The 21,355-nt window shown below is 39.0% G+C and overlaps 1 protein-coding gene across 1 annotated transcript in view; it reads right to left on the reverse strand.

The window, feature by feature from the left end:
• LOC311081648 (stonustoxin subunit beta-like) overlaps positions 1 to 21,355 on the reverse strand; it is a 43,045-nt gene that overhangs the window by 3,551 nt on the left and 18,139 nt on the right. The window contains exon 4 of the mRNA XM_084112247.1: positions 16,211 to 16,246. Within this exon, the coding sequence (XP_083968373.1) occupies positions 16,211 to 16,246 (36 nt within the window). The remainder of the gene's footprint in view (positions 1 to 16,210; positions 16,247 to 21,355) is intronic.

Below are 21,355 nucleotides of genomic sequence, written 5' to 3' on the forward strand. Positions count from 1 at the left end.
TTCCCGCGAAACGGTTCTCATTCGCGCTTGAATAAGGCCGGCGACACACTGGCTGCTGGCGTGTGAGTCTCAGCTGCGTTGGGTCTGTTTTTATTTCGGCTCCCATGTTAACAGGTTGGAGTTTGCACACTGCCTGCGTGAGACATGCGCAAAACGCGTGCATGCTTTACAGTCTATGAAATAGAACCGACGCCTGAGTGTTCCAGCAACGGGACTGTTCTCTGGCTAGAGCGCAGAACAGCGGAGTTTGTATGGACCGAAGTGCATGTCTGAGCTTGTATTGCTGCTGTTGCTTTGACATTGTGGAAAATAGAATAATAGAAACAAAATGTATTCGTCTTTTTACCCGTTATATCAATCTAAATTAATCTCGTTTTTAATTTAGGCCAACTTAATTTCGTTTGTCTTTATTTAAATTTCGTTTTTCTTTATTTAAATTTCATTTTTTCTGTATTTAAATTTCGTTTTTTTCTTTATTTAAATTTCGTTTTTCTTTAAGCCTATTTAAATTTCGTTTTTTCTTTATTTAAATTTAGTTTTTCTTTAAGCCTATTTAAATTTCGTTTTTTCTTTATTTAAATTTCTTTTTTCTTTATTTAAATTTAATTTTTTCTGTATTTAAATTTCGTTTTTTTCTTTATTTAAATTTCGTTTTTCTTTATTTAAATTTCGTTTTTCTTTATTTAAATCTACCCTTTACTGTGTTAGTAGTTTGTTAGTCAGAAAAATATTAGACTAGGCTACCTTAAAAGTATTGCTTAATTAACAGACTGTGTGTGTTTTATATCACTAGTGCAGTGTCCGTTCTCGGAGAATATAGCCTGCTCGCGTGAGGTGCGCCGCTTCCCGCTCGCGCTGTTCTGTAGTTTACTATTAATTCTGAACGTGTCGCGTCTCGCGTGTCTATCTATATTGCACCAAATGCGACACTGCACTCCCTTGGGAAGTCGATTGGATGAACGGTTCTCGAAATAATCAAAATGCAAACGGACAGACAGACACATAGAGATTACTACCTATATTCCTTACTGAGCACGAAGCAGCAGTGCAGCCAGCCACAGGTGCGGTTCCCGAGTGTTCTACGTGGTGCGCTAAACTGTGGCGCTGTTACAAAATAGCCTAAATTAAAGCATTTAAAGTTGGGGATTAAACATAGGCTAATTATATTTAGAATACAGTAATATATAACTGCTTATAAAGGAATACATATCAAGCAAGGCCGTAACCAGGGTTTGAAAATTAGTGAGGTCCGGGCTCCGGGGTGAGGTGCAGGGCCGGATTTAGAATTCAGAGGCCCCTGGGCATAATGTCTTGTAGGCCCCCCCTTAGGCAGACCAAATGTATAGTTTGTCTAAGGATATTTAAATTTTGCATTAACAGTTTTAGTTAACTGACTTAAAAGGAACTTTGTTGTACTATGCTGGAGTAAAGTTCATAAATGATTGTTCTTTTTCATAGGATTTTATAAAACTATGATGGGTGGACCTCTGTCCCTCTAGGGGGGTTCGGGGACATGCTCCCCCGCAAGAAAAGTTTGTACATTTTAAGGTTAAATGCATCAATCTGGTGCTCTTTGAGAGCTCAAAATTAAGAGCTTCAACGGGCTTCAACCAATGAACTGTGCACAAAGAAAAAACATTGACTTGTACCTGGACATTGAAGGGGCTCAAACATATTTTTTAGTTATGATATAGAGTTTCAGTCTACAATACATTATCACTGGTGTTTTAGTATGCCAAACAATTAGTATAATAATGATTTATATAATTATTCCTATATAAAATCCATATAGCCTAATAAATGAAAATGAATATTTCAAAAGTATATTTTACATTACACTATAGGAAAATTACAATACTTTTGTCCTATGTCTTTACTTGCAAGAAATAAACCCTTTGATCGCATGAGCAAAGTGCGCACTTTTCTTTAAATCACGCAGCACAAACATAATGCCTATATAGGATACTTAATTAAAGTCTTGTGCTGTTTTATAAAGCACAAAACCATCACGGTTTCGATTTTAGTTTGTTGCCAAAATATAACGCTAGAGACCTTTATGTTAGGCTATACATTTTACATCTCATGTGTATTGGGAAAAGGGAGAAGAGCACTTTTTTTTTTTTTTGCCATTTTTGCCATTCTACACTCTCTCTGTTCTGTCTGTTTTGGAGGATAAACATTGATAATTTAGACCTTCTTTATTGCATCACAATTTGTTATGTAACAATACCGATTACTGTAATAGATTTCCATAGTAAACATTGCTATATGGATAAGTACAGAATTGGTGCACACTGCTGTCCCACAACCAAAAAACACATTTAAAAGGCATTTAAGTATTCAAATCTTAGATGTTTACAAAGATCCTTCTATTATCTATTGAATCCCACAATAATATTTAAAATATCAGTAAGATTAATATATATAAAATCATAATTTATTGGGTACTTTCAATTGGGAGGTGGCTGTCCCGAACAGTCATGACCCAAACATGTCATCATTGTTTTGGTAGTGACAAAAGGGAACACATAATCATTTATTTGGGGGAAATAAAATTTTTTGTACAGTTATGCAAATCATTAGTATCTTAGTATGTTTTACTAGTGTTTTAGTATGAGAGTTAAAATTCTGTAATTGCTAAAAAACATTACTGTCATTACTGAAAATGTGCCTTCACGACCGGAACGTGGATGTTTTGTCTAAAAATAAAGTATATTGAATTATCAACTAAGATGTTAGTATGTTTGGTTCAATGTTTATTCAAACTAATGAATCCTTAACTTTGAAATCAGTATGATTAACAATTCCTTTTACAACGAAAGATTGGATTCAAAATACAACAAATCTTATAAAGTACACTTGAAATATTGTCAAAATTGTAATTATTATTGATTTACCTGTGAAAACTTTTTTTTTTAAATAGCAAAGAAGGTAGATGTAAACAAAATATGAATAGGTCATAAGCCTTATTAAATTATTTATTATTGTGTTTCGGTAGTGACAAATTTGGGGAGAGGAAAAATATTCCAAACCTTTCTGAAAATACAATATGATAACTAATTGCATACATACAAAATTTGAAATTTTGTGCATATATATACACTCACCTAAAGGATTATTAGGAACACTATACTAATACTGTGTTTGACCCCCTTTCGCCTTCAGAACTGCCTTAATTCTACGTGGCATTGATTCAACAAGGTGCTGAAAGCATTCTTTAGAAATGTTGGCCCATATTGATAGGATAGCATCTTGCAGTTGATGGAGATTTGTGGGATGCACATCCAGGGCACGAAGCTCCCGTTCCACCACATCCCAAAGATGCTCTATTGGGTTGAGATCTGGTGACTGTGGGGGCCATTTTAGTACAGTGAACTCATTGTCATGTTCAAGAAACCAATTTGAAATGATTCGAGCTTTGTGACATGGTGCATTATCCTGCTGGAAGTAGCCATCAGAGGATGGGTACATGGTGGTCATAAAGGGATGGACATGGTCAGAAACAATGCTCAGGTAGGCCGTGGCATTTAAACGATGCCCAATTGGCACTAAGGGGCCTAAAGTGTGCCAAGAAAACATCCCCCACACCATTACACCACCACCACCAGCCTGCACAGAGGTAACAAGGCATGATGGATCCATGTTCTCATTCTGTTTACGCCAAATTCTGACTACCATCTGAATGTCTCAACAGAAATCGAGACTCATCAGACCAGGCAACATTTTTCCAGTCTTCAACTGTCCAATTTTGGTGAGCTCGTGCAAATTGTAGCCTCTTTTTCCTATTTGTAGTGGAGATGAGTGGTACCCGGTGGGGTCTTCTGCTGTTGTAGCCCATCCGCCTCAAGGTTGTGCGTGTTGTGGCTTCACAAATGCTTTGCTGCATACCTCGGTTGTAACGAGTGGTTATTTCAGTCAAAGTTGCTCTTCTATCAGCTTGAATCAGTCGGCCCATTCTCCTCTGACCTCTAGCATCAACAAGGCATTTTCGCCCACAGGACTGCCGCATACTGGATGTTTTTCCCTTTTCACACCATTCTTTGTAAACCCGAGAAATGGTTGTGCGTGAAAATCCCAGTAACTGAGCAGATTGTCAAATACTCAGACCGGCCCGTCTGGCACCAACAACCATGCCACGCTCAAAATTGCTTAAATCACCTTTCTTTCCCATTCTGACATTCAGTTTGGAGTTCAGGAGATTGTCTTGACCAGGACCACACCCCTAAATGCACTGAAGCAACTGCCATGTGATTGGTTGATTAGATAATTGCATTAATGAGAAATTGAACAGGTGTTCCTAATAATCCTTTAGGTGAGTGTATATATATATATATATATATATATATATATATACACTGTATATAATAAGAATATGACACATAGGCCTACTGATGATGAATAAAGTATAAGGCTATTAAATAGCAGTTCCAAAATAGTTTACAAATAAGTTGGTATGTCAGACCACAGTCATTTAGAAATATAGTGCAAAAACACAGTGAAAATAAAGTGGCATTTTGGGGTTAAGGAAACAACAGTAACCATGGTAAATACACAATAGCCTACTAACATGAGCTGTTAATGAACATGACCACTGATCCTGATGAATAGAATGAAAATTGAATGAACATAAACCTGCATGTAAATCATTCCAAACATGAAGTAAGTTGCGGAATTTATTGGCACTTTTTGGTAATTTCATGACTTACAAATTGACATCAACTACGATGTTGTTGCATCATGCTTGTAGTCTCTTTTGCGCTTTATTTATAATAAAGTGACATAAAGCGCTTTGCCGCATTTGCGCGTGTAATTGAAGAGGACGCGCAACGAGACTGACCGGACAGGAACAAAGTACGTTTTTTTAGGTGAGAGACGTTTTATTTCGTAACAAGTTGCAAATAACGTTAGAATAATGATACAGATCTGTATTATGCTATTGTTTTTGAATACATTTCTTACAGATAATCACGATGATCATTGCGTTTGTCTTACCGAATGTGATATCTTCCTGTCAGCAATTAGCCTACAGTTTGTCTAAGCTTCTTCTTTTTTATTAATGCCACGAAAAACATTAAAAAAACAAAAAATAATAATAATGAGAAATAAGTTCAAAGCTTGTGTTTTGGAAAAGAAAATTAATATATCACTAGCCCTAACATTCAACTTCCCACTTTATTAACGTCCTAAAGTGTCACAATAAATGGGAAAAACGAGTCCAAAAAGACGTATAGGTGGATCTGGAAACATGGAGGCTGCACCCGCGCCCTCACTCACAACGCGCTCTCAAGCCCCGTTCACTGTACCTCGGTGACCTCATAGCTGGCTACGGCCATGATATCAAGGAGTAAATCAATGAAAATGTCTTTATTGGTAAAAAAAAAAGAAAAATGCGACTGGTCGACCAATGAGATTGTCAGTCGACCAAGACGGCATCGACCGATTATCTCCTTTAAATCTGGTGTAATCCAGTGCTTGGGAAAAGGGTCTCTCATATCAGGAAGCAAAAATCCTTCCTTATATCTTTCAAGAAGTAACAACTCCTCTGCTGTCAGTTTAGCCTATTTCTCCATAACTCCATGATTGTTGAGGTTTGTCGCATAGATTTTTGTCCTAATAACGATGCCACAGCCGTAATGTCATTTAATTCAGATCCGGACACTTTAATTATATGACTCATCTTTACCGTCTGGGTGTCACACAGCCTCTGAGAAAGATTCGGCACTTGATGTGTTATGTCCAAACGGGCCCCCTTAACTAGAGGCTCCTCCAACAACCAGAACAGAGAGTTTACATTTTCTGGTATTTTAATGATGAAAGATCCCCAAACTTTGAACAAACCAAGATAAAAAGAAGATAGTCCACTCAAATGTAGCTTTTTGGTATCCGTGAGGAACAAAGCAGTATCTAGTCCAAGTCCATCCACTCTATGAAGAATGTTTTTTGCAACTTCTCTCCATACCACATCCACTGAGCCTGTTAGAAACTTCTGGATGAACTGTAATCGTAATGTTGCGTACCTGCTTGATAGAGACACCAACCCTTGTCCTCACACACTTTGAGGGCACACAAAAGAGCACACTTTGAGGGACCCAGTGCAACCGGTCCCAGAAGAAGTCCACCAATATCCTTTGCAACCTTGCTAATAGTCCGGTGGGAGGCTCAACACAAGAGAGCTTATGCCACATAGTTGAGGCTATTAAATTGTTCAATATTAGTACTCTCCCTCTAAAACACAGCTGGGAATGAATCCATTTCCATTTCTTTAGTCTGCCTTCCATTTTTTCTATAATCCCATCCCAGTTTTTCTGTTGCACAGATACTTCTCCAAGATGCACTCCCAAATACTTAAGATCCCCTTTCTTCCAATTCAACCCACCAGGTAAAATTGGTAAGCCATTCTTCCATTTACCTCTAATCAGTGCATCACATTTCACTTTTCATCACAAAACAAATTTTCCTTCTTTTAAAAATTTCTCAAAAATTTCAGAACACACCTCTAAAATTCATATCATCCAACAAAGATGCATTGAAATTCCAATAAGCACTCTTTATTTTAACATTCGCTATAAACACATCACATAAAACCAAACAGTGATCCGAGAACCCAACTGGAGTAATAAAACACTTTTTGACAATATTAAACTGATGTCTAGAACAGTAAAACCTATCAAGCCTGGCCATAGAAATAGCATTATCTCTGGAGTGTGTCCATGTGTACTGCCTATTGTTATTGTTCAATTCTCTCCACACATCACAAAAACTGTGTGTTTCAATCAATTCACGCATTACACGACTTGAAGCATTGTGAGGTTCAAAATGATTCCTATCAAGAACATGATTTTCCGTACAGTTAAAATCCCCCCCAAAAAAGATAATCATCAGAGTTACAATTTTGTAAAAAAACACTGACATTATTTAAGAAAACAATTCTTTCAGTACTATTTGTAGGAGCATATATATTAAGAAAAACAAAATTAAACTTTTCAAATTTTGCTTGTAGGATTAAAAGCCTTTAAACAAAGCCTCATAGCTTTTCAAAGTCAGTTTTATTCTCCTCAGCTAAAATACATTCACCTGCAGCTATAACAATATCAGTTGTCACAGTAGTTTCACTTTCATTTTCTGTACTTTCCACAGCTCCTGAAACAACATCCCTACTTTCCTCATGCTCAACCCCTCTAACATCAACAGTCCTGTTGGTATCACCCCCCTCTTTTCGCGCATTCATCGTTACATTGTCAGCGCTAGTCTGCTCCACATTAACGTTACTGCTACCGGCATTTTCATTTGTCAACAAGCCATCACTCGCACATTCAGCCCTCCCACAGGGCACACTCGTTTGGTGTGACCTTCTTTGCCACACTCAAAACACTTCATTGTATCAGAAGATGCAAAAATAACAATCAAATCCATCAATTCGAAACTTGAACGCAACATTCATGTCATCTTCACCGCTATTTAAAATCATAAATACTTGGCGTCTAAAACAAACAACATGCTTGAGCAATGGAGATTTGCAACCAAGCGGTATTTTTTTCATTTGCAACATTATTTTGCCATGCCTAGACAACTCTGTTGTTAACAACTCATCCTTAATGAAAGGCGGAACGTTTGAGAGGATAATTATTTTTGTGGGTTGAATCAACGCTACAACAGAAACTAGCGTATATTTTGGATCACAACTCCACTCTGAACAACACTATTCACTTTCTCTATGGCGTCCAAAAAAACAACCACAGCGCTATTCATTCGGGATGAAGAGATAATGCTCTCATAACCGACAGCCTTCCCAACAGCCAAAGCACAATCCTCCACCTAACAATTAAAAGCAGGCAGTACTTTAACACCATTCCTTTGTGAAATTTGGTCAAAACTTTGACCGGGTGCCAACGGCGTCCTCTTACTTTATACTTCACACAAAACACTATTCCTCTACAAAATTATACCAATATTTTAAAACAATCAACACTAAACACTTATAAAAAGACAGTGTGGAAAAAAAAAAAGAATAAAGAAGACAAAAGCTCACTCTCACCACATCAGCGTTCTCACTCACACGCTTGATCCTCGCAACACTCACCCCTGTGTGTGAGTGTGTGTTTGTGTGTGTGTGAGAGAGAGAAAGAGAGTGTATGTGTGTGTGTGTGTGAGAGAGAGAGAGAGAGAGTGTGTGTGTGTGTGTGTGTGTATGTGAGAGAGAGAGAGTGTTTGTGTATGAGGCAATGTAGGATTTAAATCAAACTTCGCTTATCAATACATACATAACACACGTGCATATACACCTATAAATTATTTGCTTATACATGTATACTATTGGATGTTCAAAATACGAAATACACATGCACACTAATATGAAATCCATACCAATACACAATGCGTGTGTTTATATGTGAGTGTGAGAGAGAGTGTGTGTGTATATGTATGAGAGGCCGTTTGAGACGAAACCCACTGAAACACTTGCGCTACACACTGAAACACTTGCGCTACACACTGAAACACTTGCTGTATATATAATATATATATATACTTGCTTATAGATATATATAAGCCGAAAAATATTTATCTATGCAACTTTCATGAAGTAAAATCGCTAAAAGCATTCCTGAAAAAGCATTTCCGCTGGAAAAAATAGTCCCTGACCGTAAACAGCAACAGAAGTTACATACATTATTTCGCATATAGCGGTGGCAGGTCGAGTGACAGGCGCATATAGTGGTGGCAGGTCGAGTGACAGACGCATATAGCGGTGGCAGGTCGAGTGACAGACGCATATAGCGGTGGCAGGTCGAGTGACAGACGCATATAGCAGTGGCAGGTAGGCTTGGGCGGTATTCAAATTTAGATACCGTCAAACCTCCTCCCTATTTTACCGGGGTATACGGTATTACCGTGACTAATTAAAAATTATGACTTAACGGGCTCAGACGGCGTCACCAAACTGTTGGCTTGTGCCTACACCGTTCAGAAACTGAATGCCAGATCGGGCAAAAAATAAAAAAATAAAATCAAGCCCAACCCGTGCACGTTGTGTATGAGTCCGGCCGACGGCATTAACTGTTATTATGAGCCCGAGCCCGCATTATTCAACATAATATCTGTGTGCGTGCAACAAGCAAGAAGTGCCTTTGTAATCCGGTGACGCGTGTCCATTGATTTTTATTAATAAAACTTTTCTGCAAAGATGGAAGTTGACGATCGCCATCTCTGTAGTGAACGCGCCTATAGAGAGAAATGCACATTACACAATCAGAGAGTGGCCTTTTTCTTTTCGTTTTGAATTGTTTCGTTTAAAGAAATTGACGATCGGCATCTCCGTAGTGAACGTTATGAGAAATGCACATCATGGATTACAGAGAGTACGTTAGGCTAGTCTATTTATTTTCGTTTTGAATGGTTTCGTTTAATGAAATTGATGATCGCATCTCCGTATGAACGCGCCTAGAGAGAAATGCACATCATGGATTACTTAGCCTAATCAGTGAGTAGCCTATTTCTTTCGTTTTTAATTGTTTCGTTTAAATAAATTTCAAGCTTTATTTATACATATTTGTCATGTCTGTGAGGCATAGCCTACACTGAGTTTCGGTTAATTTATGAGATTTCAATGCAAGTGACCGCGGCATGCCCATCATGTCATGATTATCCAGGCAATTGGTTGATGAAAAATTTATTAAAATTAAGAAACAATATATACAAAACGAAATTCGTTTTAAAGAGGCCTTTTACAAAACGAAATTTATTGAAGTGGATCGTCTGACTCCCTATGCATCCCATCTTATTTGTGCCGTTAACTTTTCATAATCAACAAAGATGGAAAAAATAACATTATAATATTTTAACAAATACGAAACTTAATGCGCTTATTTAATGAACTCGAGAACAAAATGCATCCTGGCAGCAGTGAGTGGGCGGTTGTTTCGGAGATGCGACATTAGGTTAGAGGTGTTTACATCTCTTGTATTTACCGCCTCTCCCTTCTCATTCGGTTGGAACCAGAAATATTGCCAAACTGCAACCACACATAAGCATTTTTTAGGCAATAAATAAATTATATATATTATAGGCTATATAAGTGCCGGTAATGACGGTATTGAAACTGATACCGGTGCTATTTTAAGATCCCGCGGTATCCGATATTACCGTAATACCGCCCAACCCTAGTGGCAGGCGCATATAGCGGTGGCAGGTCGAGTGACAGACGCATATAGCGGTGGCAGGTCGAGTGACAGACGCATATATCGGTGGCAGGTCAAGTGACAGACGCATATAGCAGTGGCAGGTCGAGTGACAGGCGCATATAGCGGTGGCAGGTCGAGTGACAGGCGCATATAGCGGTGGCAGGTCGAGTGACAGACGCATATAGCGGTGGCAGGTCGAGTGACAGACGCATATAGCAGTGGCAGGCGCATATAGCGGTGGCAGGTCGAGTGACAGACGCATATAGCGGTGGCAGGTCGAGTGACAGACGCATATAGCGGTGGCAGGTCGAGTGACAGACGCATATAGCAGTGGCAGGCGCATATAGCGGTGGCAGGTCGAGTGACAGACGCATATAGCGGTGGCAGGTCGAGTGACAGACGCATATATCGGTGGCAGGTCGAGTGACAGACGCATATAGCAGTGGCAGGCGCATATAGCGGTGGCAGGTCGAGTGACAGACGCATATAGCGCTGGCAGGTCGAGTGACAGGCGCATATGCAAATGAAAGCTTTAGCATAAGTTCTGCCGGGAAGACTCAATTACTACGTCACCTATTGCCTTCACTTCTATCCAATCATATTCTTATGCTCACTGTATAAAAGCGGTACTTACACATGTTTGAGTTCGCAGATACTGAAGCGACGTTTACCCCCATCCTCCCCACCACCACCAGGATGGTCCTGTCCATACCTCCCCGGGGGGTCGGCTGTGCCCCTGCCTTAATCTTCAGGCAGGAATTGCAGATCCGATACCCTTGGATTATGCACTACGGACGGGGCCTACGCCAAATGACTTTGTATATTATCAGCTTGCTGAGCTGTCAATAAATGTACTATTTGTTGAAATAATTCTCCCGAGTCTTTCTGGTAGAACTGTACTATGTCGGGAAAATACTCCTCTAGTTTGTCCTTTTTCACATTTTTCGTCGTTTTCAAAAAGGACTTGCAGTTTTTCTCGATTGTTTACACACATTTTCTGGTACTTGAGACACAATGACCACAACATGTAACTCATTCACCAACCCCCTGAACCAATTCTGCTAAACTACAAGCACAATTCCTGCTTTACACTCAAATTGCAGTTCTAAAACACACTTTTTTCAAAACACTACACACAATTCTCTGCTTTTGGCACAATTTTCATGCAGAAAATCTCTTGTTTTCACAAGGAACACACTGCCATTCAAATATGCACACTGACTCATCATATGGGCAAACACCCGTCACACAGTTTTACAATTAGCAATCAGAGCTTTAGCATAAAAGAGCAACAGGTGAGCTCTTCAATGGAGCAATGGATGCCAACATTGGATTTTTTTTTTTTTTTTACTGTAACTGTATACAGTCAATTCTTCTGTTGTTTTGAATGTAGACCACTGTAAATGTACAACTTTGTGTTGGTTGGGATGTACACTGTGTACATTGTTTTTGTGGGAAAAATAAAATATATTTGTTACCGTGTATTTGTGTGTTCTGAGTATAAAAACAATATTCTCAAATATTTTACAACACACTTATGTATGTACTGTCTGTAGTAAGTGTAACACTGAACAAAAAAAGGCCTAAGTCATTATGATGAATGGAGAAGAAGTGTTTTCCATTCATCATAGTGTTTTACACTGAGCACATCAGTGTTCAACTCGTTCTTATAAATGTCTATTCATATGATGGTTTGTGTGTGTCATTTGAAAACAAAATACCATTTTGAGAAGAAATAACATTGTTTTGAATGTAAAGTTTCATTTTGCAGGAGAATTGAGGGGTTTTGCCCATTGTGTGTGTGTTTTTGGATTTGTGTGTAGAGTTCTGAGAATATGAGGCATGCTTTCAGAAAATGTGTGTAAACAATCGAGAAAAACTGTAATATCTCCAACAGTATATGTACGGCTAGAGAAACCACTTTGGGGAAGACTAACATTGACACTACATTCTGACATGTCGCTTTCACTCTCAGTGTCAGTCTGGCTCATGTGAATACCATCTGTTCTTTGTGCTTTTTTTTATCAGCAGGGCATTCCAACAACTTTCGTTTTTGGGGGATTTTAAAAAACCATTCTTCATCTTCCAAACCAGAACCCCCATCCTCTGGGTTTACCCTAGCCTCGTCTCCACTGTTACTATCATCATCTGAAACACATTCTGCTTGTTCTTTCCTCCGGGAACTTATGACCTCCTCTTCCTCAGCTACAGCTACACTGACTTCTTCAACAACTTCTTTTTCTATAGTCTCAGAGACACTCTCCACCATTGTTGGAGCAACCGACACCCTACTTGGACCCGGCATCTCCTCAACAACTGTGGCAATTTCACCCTGCACTTCAGTTACATTTTCTGAAGCAACAGTTGATGCAGTTTTATTTGTGTTATCCTCTCTTTTTGGACAAGCACGGATCAGGTGTCCATTTTTACCACAACCAAAGCACCTCATTGTATTAGTAGTGGCATATATCACATAATTAAATTCTTCATGCCGAAAATTTAGAGTCAGATCAAGTTCCTCAACGTTATCTTTCAATACAATGTAAACATAACGCCTGAAAGACACCACATGCTTCAACAAAGATGACTTGCTTCCAATTGGGACTTTTCCAACTAAAACTTCGTTCTTAATAAACGGCGGCACATTAGATAAAGTTACTCTCTTAGACGGCGTAGAAAGAGGCAACACTGAAACACTTGCGATACACACTGAAACACTTGCCCATATATGTGAAACACTTGCGCGTACATGTGAAACACTATATATATGTGCATATATATGAAAGACATGCGGTTACATAGAAACTCTTTGCATATACCCTGTAATTGCCCACGTACTGTTGTACCTGCACAAAGACTGCACTTTTCAAACATTCGCGCGTGTGAGAGAGCACAAACATTTTCAGTGTGTCCGGAAGTCATTTCATTGCAACCGGAAGTTTGGTTCATTTGGAAACAGAAGCGCGGTTTATTTATCACTGTAAAGATGTACAATTCTTAGTTTCATTCATGGTAGTAACATGAAAAATGAGCCATAATCTAGTCACTAGTGGAATATTGCTGCAATCTCCGGGACAAACTAACACTTAATAACATGAAATTTGAACAAAAGCCACTATATTTCAAACATAGCCCACAGTCAGACATCATTTCAATGTATTTATTTATTTTGTTTAGCTATAGTAAGTGTGAGCTTAGTCATCAAGTGTCATGCCATTTAAATGAATGGAACTTTTTTTTTTTTTTTTATGTAAGAAAAGGTCAAGAATAATTTGTAACCTTTATCAAATTTCGATCTTGTCACAGCTCCCTGAAAACTATCAACAAAACGGACAACATCTGCTATTCTTACTTTTGTCAGATATATTAATGACAGAGAAAACAAGCTGTTCACAGTCCAAGTTACGAGGATTTCAAAAACAACATGGACTTTGGAATCCAAAACACTCAAGGTTCTGGAATTGAATAGAAGCTTGCCTTGAAAGCATTTGTTTCTTTTGTTTAGTATCGCAATATCGCAAGTGTTTCAGTGTGTATCGCAAGTGTTTCAGTGTGTATCGCAAGTGTTTCAGTGTGTAGCGTAAGTTTTCAATGTGTATTGCAAGTGTTTCAGTGTGTAGCGCAAGTGTTTCAGTGTGTAGCGTAAGTTTTCAATGTGTATTGCAAGTGTTTCAATGGGTTTCGTCTCAAACGGCCTCTCATATATATGTGAGCGTGTGTGTGTGTGTGTGTGTGAGAGAGAGAGAGAGAGTAAAAGAGTTTGTGAGTGTGTGTGTGTGTGTGTGTGTGTGTGTGTGATTAAGCGTGTGCAGAGCCATAGAGAGAAAGAGTTCTTCTTCTTTAAATTTATTGATGGTTGGCATACCAATTTGGTGCATTACGAGAGAAAGAGTTGCGACACTCCCATAGACCTCCGTTGTAAAAAATGGCGGTGCTTTTAACCACCTACTTAAACGCCTACTTTGGGATTTGCAGATCGGATTAGTTCCAAACACTGTCATTTGGGCGTTGGACACCATTCACTTACATTGCTGTGCGTCAAATTGTTCCAGAGCTAAATTGCTGATATATCGACCGCTTTTGAATTGTCAACTGTCTATATTGTATCAGAGGCCCTTTGCAATGCTTATACTGGTCTTCATTTGTACATGCACAGCATAATTATTTATATTTTATCTTGGTTGTTTCAACCAATTTTCTAGCATTGCCTGTTTGCTAGTTAGCTAGCGCGACTTCGCCAGCTGTGAAGGTAGCATCTAATTAGTTCAGTAATGAATCGCTACCACCTTTATAGCAACTTTTATAAAAATATTTTATTTGAAAACCTTCATTTGTATCAGCCATGCTTAATTGATGTCTCAATAGCTGTAACAGAAGTTACAAGTGTTTTATTAGTTAATTGCTTAAGTTACTTGGATTGAGTTACAGCTACCCTAACCCCTCATTTACAGTACACTGCACACGCCTGCGGCGCATTACGTCTGCGACAAGGTTTTATTCCGTCCTCCACGCTGTGCCAACTCACACCGGGAGCATATCAGAAGCTGAGCGACTGGATGCGCGAGACCACGTGATTTGCCTGTCCGACGTGTTTTTTTCTGATTTGGGGGTTTCTAGTACCATGGGTAAGTTGGCTAAATGTTTACGTTTTGTCCGGCATAAACGTGCAATACGTTTGGGAGTCTGCTCCGGTAGCCGTGTCGCAGCCGTAATGCGCCGCAGACGTGTGCAGTGTAAATGAGGGGTTACTCTTACTCGGTGCTTACAGCGCTGATGCACTTGTCCGTGTGACACTTCTGTTGCGCCGCACTCCACTATATTCCTATGGGTAGATAGAAGTAGAGCATATGGAGACGGGGGGAAGTCTCTCGCAGGTCCTCTGTTCTAATACGCTACATTTCCCGCTCGGTCACGCCCATAGCAGTAAACGCCCATCAACGTACCAATGTGGGGAGACGTCGCGACACCACGCGACAGACGTGTCGCAAAAGTGGATCAGCGCCGTTAGCCTACTCTATACACTAACCCAGAGCCATAGAGAAAAACTTCACTCTGCACTTACCTAGACCCAAACATAAAAGTGTAAATTTGTTTTTAATCTGTTATAGTTCTGATAATATGTGTATGGCTTAATCTTAAAATTATATTCTTAGTCTTAACATGATCATGTTTCACGTTGTGGTCCTGGGGGTGGCCACTTTCATCAGAAGAAGTGAGCTATAGCTTCTAAGCGAATTCTGAACGGACCGCCACGGCAGACCTCTTTGCGTGATCACGAAGGTCGGCTAATGGCTGAATCGGAATTTATAAGCAAAATCACGGGAATCAATAGCCTAATACAGCCCAGTTGTGCTAAAATAAATATCATGAGACGTCAATCATCAGATGAATGATATGGAAAAGTTAAGTTAGAGCCGCTAAAGCCAGTGCTACTACCCATGCGAACATGAAGCTTTTCCCTCCAAAAATATAGCCTAAAACTTTTCGTATTTCGTTGTTATCCTGCCTCTCCAAATGCAAAACTGACATTAACAAAAATGCAATAATGCAATAACAGCTGAAAAAGTACTTGGGTGTGTGTTTTATTTTATTTTTACCATTCAATAATGCAATCGCTGCTGTCTGTCCCATAGAAGAACATGACAGCCAGCGTGTGTTTTGGAACTATTGGGGCTTACATGAACCATGTGACAGCCATAGCGGCGACATCAAAGAGTGTCGCAACTCTTTCTCTCTATGGCTCTGAGTGTGTGCAAGAGAGTGTGTGTGTGTATACGTGAGTGTGTGAGAGAGAATTGTGTGTGTGTGTGTGTGTGTGTGTGTGTGTGTGAGAGCGAGAGAGAGAGAGAGTGTGTGTGTGTAATGTCGCTGAACTCTTCAATAAATCATTAGTGTCAGTTAAACTTAGTACAGTTTAATCATCATTTACATGATCAACTCTAGAACTCTTCTGTCATGTTTTCTCTCAGCTTCTACAGGAAGAACATGAACACACTCAGTGAGTTTCTCTGCTCGTTCTCTTAGTGACTTACATTGAAGGAGGTTGTTCCTGGTCTTGGGAACAGTGACTGTGGAAATCAACAGACATGAAGAGTGTGGTTATCATCAGGAGCGGGTCCACCATTTTGGGCCCAAGCAAAGTCAGGATCCACACACACACACACACACACACACACACACACACACACACACATTGCATAACATTTTACTCTGAATTGCACTACAGTAATATTGAATAGAATTAATGAGACATTTAAAAATATATATATATTTTACTTTAAACTGCATAACAAAAATTGTCTACACTTTGGTAAACCTTACTTGCTTTTTAGCTTGAACAATTGTCCTCTTATTGTGAAATCTGATATTCCGATTCTCAAATATGTCTTAGTGATTGTGTTTAGTCTTTTAAACACTTTTATAATGATCATGTTAGATGATAACGGGTAATCGGTAATGGTTTTCTTCATCCACTTCTCCTGAAAGATGGGAAAGTAAGTGGCCGGTGAACTGGATCATTTCCTACACGATGTATTTCTGACGTGAATAAAACACGCTGTCAAATTAGAAGTTTTAAATGCCACTTCCATAGACATCAGTGTGTATGTGAATTTGCTGCTAGTATTACGTGTATTTAAATGAAACGTTGTTGTTGCTGTTGGAAATAAACTGCCCATTATATATGACAAGAACCGAGAAGTGTCCGTCTCTGGCTCGCCGATTTGACTTCAGGACACGATCAGCGAACAATGTTTGCAGAATTCTATATTTGGTAATGGAGGCGATGTGTAAATGTAATAAATAAGGTCAACAGCACTGCTGTAACAGAGGGCATCAACTGATTTAATTGCTTGCTCAGCAGGGGCCCTCAAACCCGCGGGGCCCTAAGCACTTGTGTGGGTTGCGTGATGATTAAAAACACTATGAACTGATGATCATGTCAAGAGAAAATGATCCTTGCATCCATTGCTGACACATGCAGAAATCCTCCAACACAGAAGATATTTAGAGATGTCTGTTTCATAACCCAAATCCTGACACAACCACTATTGAGGGTTTGATATTATTGACATGTCACTATATTTGATTTGGCTTCTGTAGACATGAACTGATATCAGATTTGATTTGAGAGGGAATAGGACTCAAATTTCACTTTGTTCATCATACAAAGTAATAATCATATCGCTTCATAGGACTTGGATTAAACTTCAACCTCATTATTAGTATTCCTCAAAGAGACACTGATTGATCAATAAATGTCTCATGCTCAATCATTTGATTAGAATTATAATTCTACTGATTATGAGAATTTCTCTGTGAATACATGGAAGCCACATTTTACTCCTAATTATTAAAATCATAAAAATGCATCATTAATATGCAAAAATGCATATCAATAGAATAAGGAGGATTTTAAATGGGTGATTTTAACAGTAAATATCATTAGTAAATATCAGAAGTTTCCTTCATGTTCACAAATGCATTGTAGTGATAAATAGTGTCTACTTAAAGTCACAGAGTATGGGGATTTAATGTCAGATATACTGCATTTAATCAATGCAAAGACTTGAACGAGTTGAACGTGTTTAAGGCAAACTAACAACAGAACAACACAGAATACGGAGAGTTAGAGTTGTCAAAAAGTACAGACTTCGATACCAAACAGTACTGACATTTTTAATTCTGTAAAACATGTTGTAACACTTCTTGAGGGCGCCATTTTTTGAGTTTAAATTCATCATAACGAGTGTGGGATTTTACATTTATGGTCGCTGCTGAGAATGGAGATATAGGGCCCTATTTTAAGGATCTAAGAGCATGGTCTACTTAGGGCGTGTCCGAATCCACTTTTGCTAGTTTAACGACGGCTAGTTAGTTGTACACTCCCGGCACATGGTCTAAAAGTGTAGTCCCTATTCTCTTAATGAGTAATGGGTGTGTTCTGGGATTTACGTGCGTTAAACCAATCAGAGTCTCATCTCCCATTCCCTTTAAATGCCAGTTGCGCTCACGCCATGGCGGATTTGCTATTTACATGGAGGAATTTGATAGTGGAAAGACTGAACGCGTCTCCAGAGAGGAACCGGATCTGCTAGCGTGCGAGGTTAAAGTGCAGAAGCAGACCATCTACGGGACAAGCCGGATTCATTCCACCATATCTTTACGTACACAATAATAATCTTTTACATTGTAATCCTTTTATTTTTAATATTTGTCATGTTTGTGTGCTGCTGTGCGTCCCTGTGTGTGTAATAAGCAGAGTGTGTGTGTAATAAGCAGAGTGTATGTGCGTTGTGGACCCGCCTATAGGCGCACATTACTAACACGCTCTTTAAATAAAAAAAAAATATACTGCACCAGTGACTTTAGGCCAGGTTTCAGTTGGTCAACGACTCAGTCTATTTCAGTTCCTCAAAATAGCAACGCGTCAATAATGCACCTGAACACACACCTCGGTTTCAGACCAGCAGCCCATGGGCACACAAATGGGCGCAAATGCATTAGATTGCAAAGATAGCAAAAGTTAAAGATAAAAGTCTAAATTTGGATCTGTTTCTTGCAAACGTGTGGATTCTAAAGATTTGGATTACAACGAGCGAATAAAATGGATGTCTTTTGTGAATGTTGTGTTTATGAAGATTTTGTAAATTTATGTAGATTAGCATAACAAGAATAGTCACTATACATAACAGAAGTTACAGTAAATCATTTAGTTAATCATCAGTTAAATGTTAAATATGAGGTAGTATCTGTAAACCATAAGTTTGCATTACTTTGCTAAAGAGTCTTGAAGTTACATTCAAGAGAATTTAGAATCTAATTACAGTGCTATGCATAAGTTTAGACACCCATGCTAAAGTTGACTAAAAAGACAAATAAAAAATCATCTTTTGGAAATTGAACTTAATGCCTTAATTAAAAAAAATTAGGAAAAATCCAACCTAAAAGGAGACCAATTTTCTTTGTGAATGAATTATGTATCGTAAATAAATAAACGTTCTTCCTTAAAATACAGGGTGCATAAGTCTGGACACCCCTATGTTAAAGGAGAACTCCGGTCAATTTTAACATTGAGCTCATTTTTTTGTACATTTGGAGTGCTGTCAATACAGAGAACAACGACAAAAATCGGTGTTGCCTACACCGAGTTATTCTATTTTTAAAATTTGCACCCTGTTGACTTCAATGGGGCAAGTTTTAAACCTGCTTTTAGCCTCTTAACATCCTTGATGTGTCATTACAAGTGCACAGCTAATGTGAGTGATTCCTTCGGAGTGAACGCGAGTGAATCTGACTGCAGTAGATGTGAAAGATATGTATAAAAATGATGTTATTTAAGCCAGCGCAAATACCTGTGTTTACATCCTGTTTTCGGTTGAAGTCCAAAGTAGTCGATTGCCGAGTTCACGCGCGTGATCTATGGATCCAGGATACTATGCATCCTGATAAAGTTCCCTTGGCCTTTGGAATTAAAATAGCCCCACATCATCACATAACCTTCACCATACCTAGAGATTGGCATGGAGTACTTTCCATAAGATCATCTCTCAATGCAAATCAAACCAGCTATTAGGCTAACTGAAATAAAACCATGCCAATCTCTAGGTATGGTGAAGGCTATGTGATGATGTGGGGCTATTTTAATTCCAAAGGCCAAGGGAACTTTATCAGGATGCATAGTATCCTGGATCCATGAAGTAACTGGCCTTTAAAAATAAAAATCTGCCTGCCTTTATGGGAATTCAACATAGGGGTGTCCAAACTTATGCACCCTGTATTTTAAGGAAGAACATTTATTTATTTACGATACATTATTCATTCACAAATAAAATTGGAGTCCTTAAACGTTGGATTTTTCCTATTTTTTTTAAATTAAGGCATTAAGTTCAATTTCCAAAAGATGATTTTTTATTCCTCTTTTTAGTCAACTTTAGCATGGGTGTCTAAACTTATGCATAGCACTGTATGTTGAGGTCAGAATTAATGGCACCCCTGGTAAATATGATCAAAAATGGCTGTAAAAAATAAATCTGCATTGTTTATCCTTTTGATCTTTCATTAAAAAAATTCGCAAAAATCGAACCTTTCATTGAAGTAAAATAATTGGGGGGTAAATCACATTATGAAATAAATGCTTTTCTCCAAAACACGCTGGCCATAATTATTGGCTCCCTGTTATTAAATACTTTTTGCAATCTCCTTTTTCCAAGATAACAGATCTGAGTCTTCTTCTATAATGCCTGATGAGTTTGGAGAACACCTGACGAGAGATCAGAGACCATTCCTCCACACAGACTCTCTCCAGATCCTGCAGATTCCCAGGTTCATGTTGGTGCTTCTCCTCTTCAGTTCAGCCACTCCTCCTCTATAGTGTTCAGGTCAACTGTGACGGTCATGGCAGAAGCTTCATTTTGTGCTCAGTTACCCATTTTTGTGTTGATTTTAATGTTTGTTTTGGACCGTTGTCCTGATGGAAGATCCAACCACGGCCCATTATAAGATTCTAGCAGAGGCAGACAGGTTTTGATTTTTTATCTGTTGGTATTTGCTAGAATCCATAATACCATGTATCTGAACAAGATGTCCAGTATCTCCAGCAAATAAATAGGCCCACAACATATAAGATCCAGCAGTATATTTAACCGTAGGCATGGGGTACTCTTCATCCCTGTTTGCACCAAACACATCTGGTGGCTCTGCTGCCAAAAAGCCCTTTTTTCGTTTCATCTGACCATAGAATCCGGTCCCTTTTGAAGATCCAGTCGTGTCTGACAACTGAATATGCTGGAGTTTATTTTTGGAGGAGCGAGGAGGATTTTTCTTGAAACCCTCCCAAACAACATGTGGTTGAGTAAAGACCGTGGAGAGTCGCTTGATGGTGTTTTAAGCCCCCAATGGCTCCTTAGAGGCAGCTAACCCTACCCTCAACCTTAAACCTACCCATCACCAGTCTTTGGCCACTCAAACTTTCCTCCTCACCGTGCATTAAAGGCCTCATTATACTTCTGCGTTGGACCTACGCCGGAGCCTATACGCCGTAGGCAACATGGTGGTTTTAATTTATACTTCTGCATCGTTGTCCGCATTGACGCGCACCTAGGGAGCATGTGAAACCCAGAGGGAGGGGTTCTGGCAGACCAATCACAGCGCTTGCGTCCGCGTAGAATTGACGCGTT

The sequence above is a fragment of the Abramis brama genome (genome assembly GCF_963993115.1).
Source record: "Abramis brama genome assembly, chromosome: 4".
Taxonomy (NCBI): Eukaryota; Metazoa; Chordata; class Actinopteri; order Cypriniformes; family Leuciscidae; genus Abramis; species Abramis brama.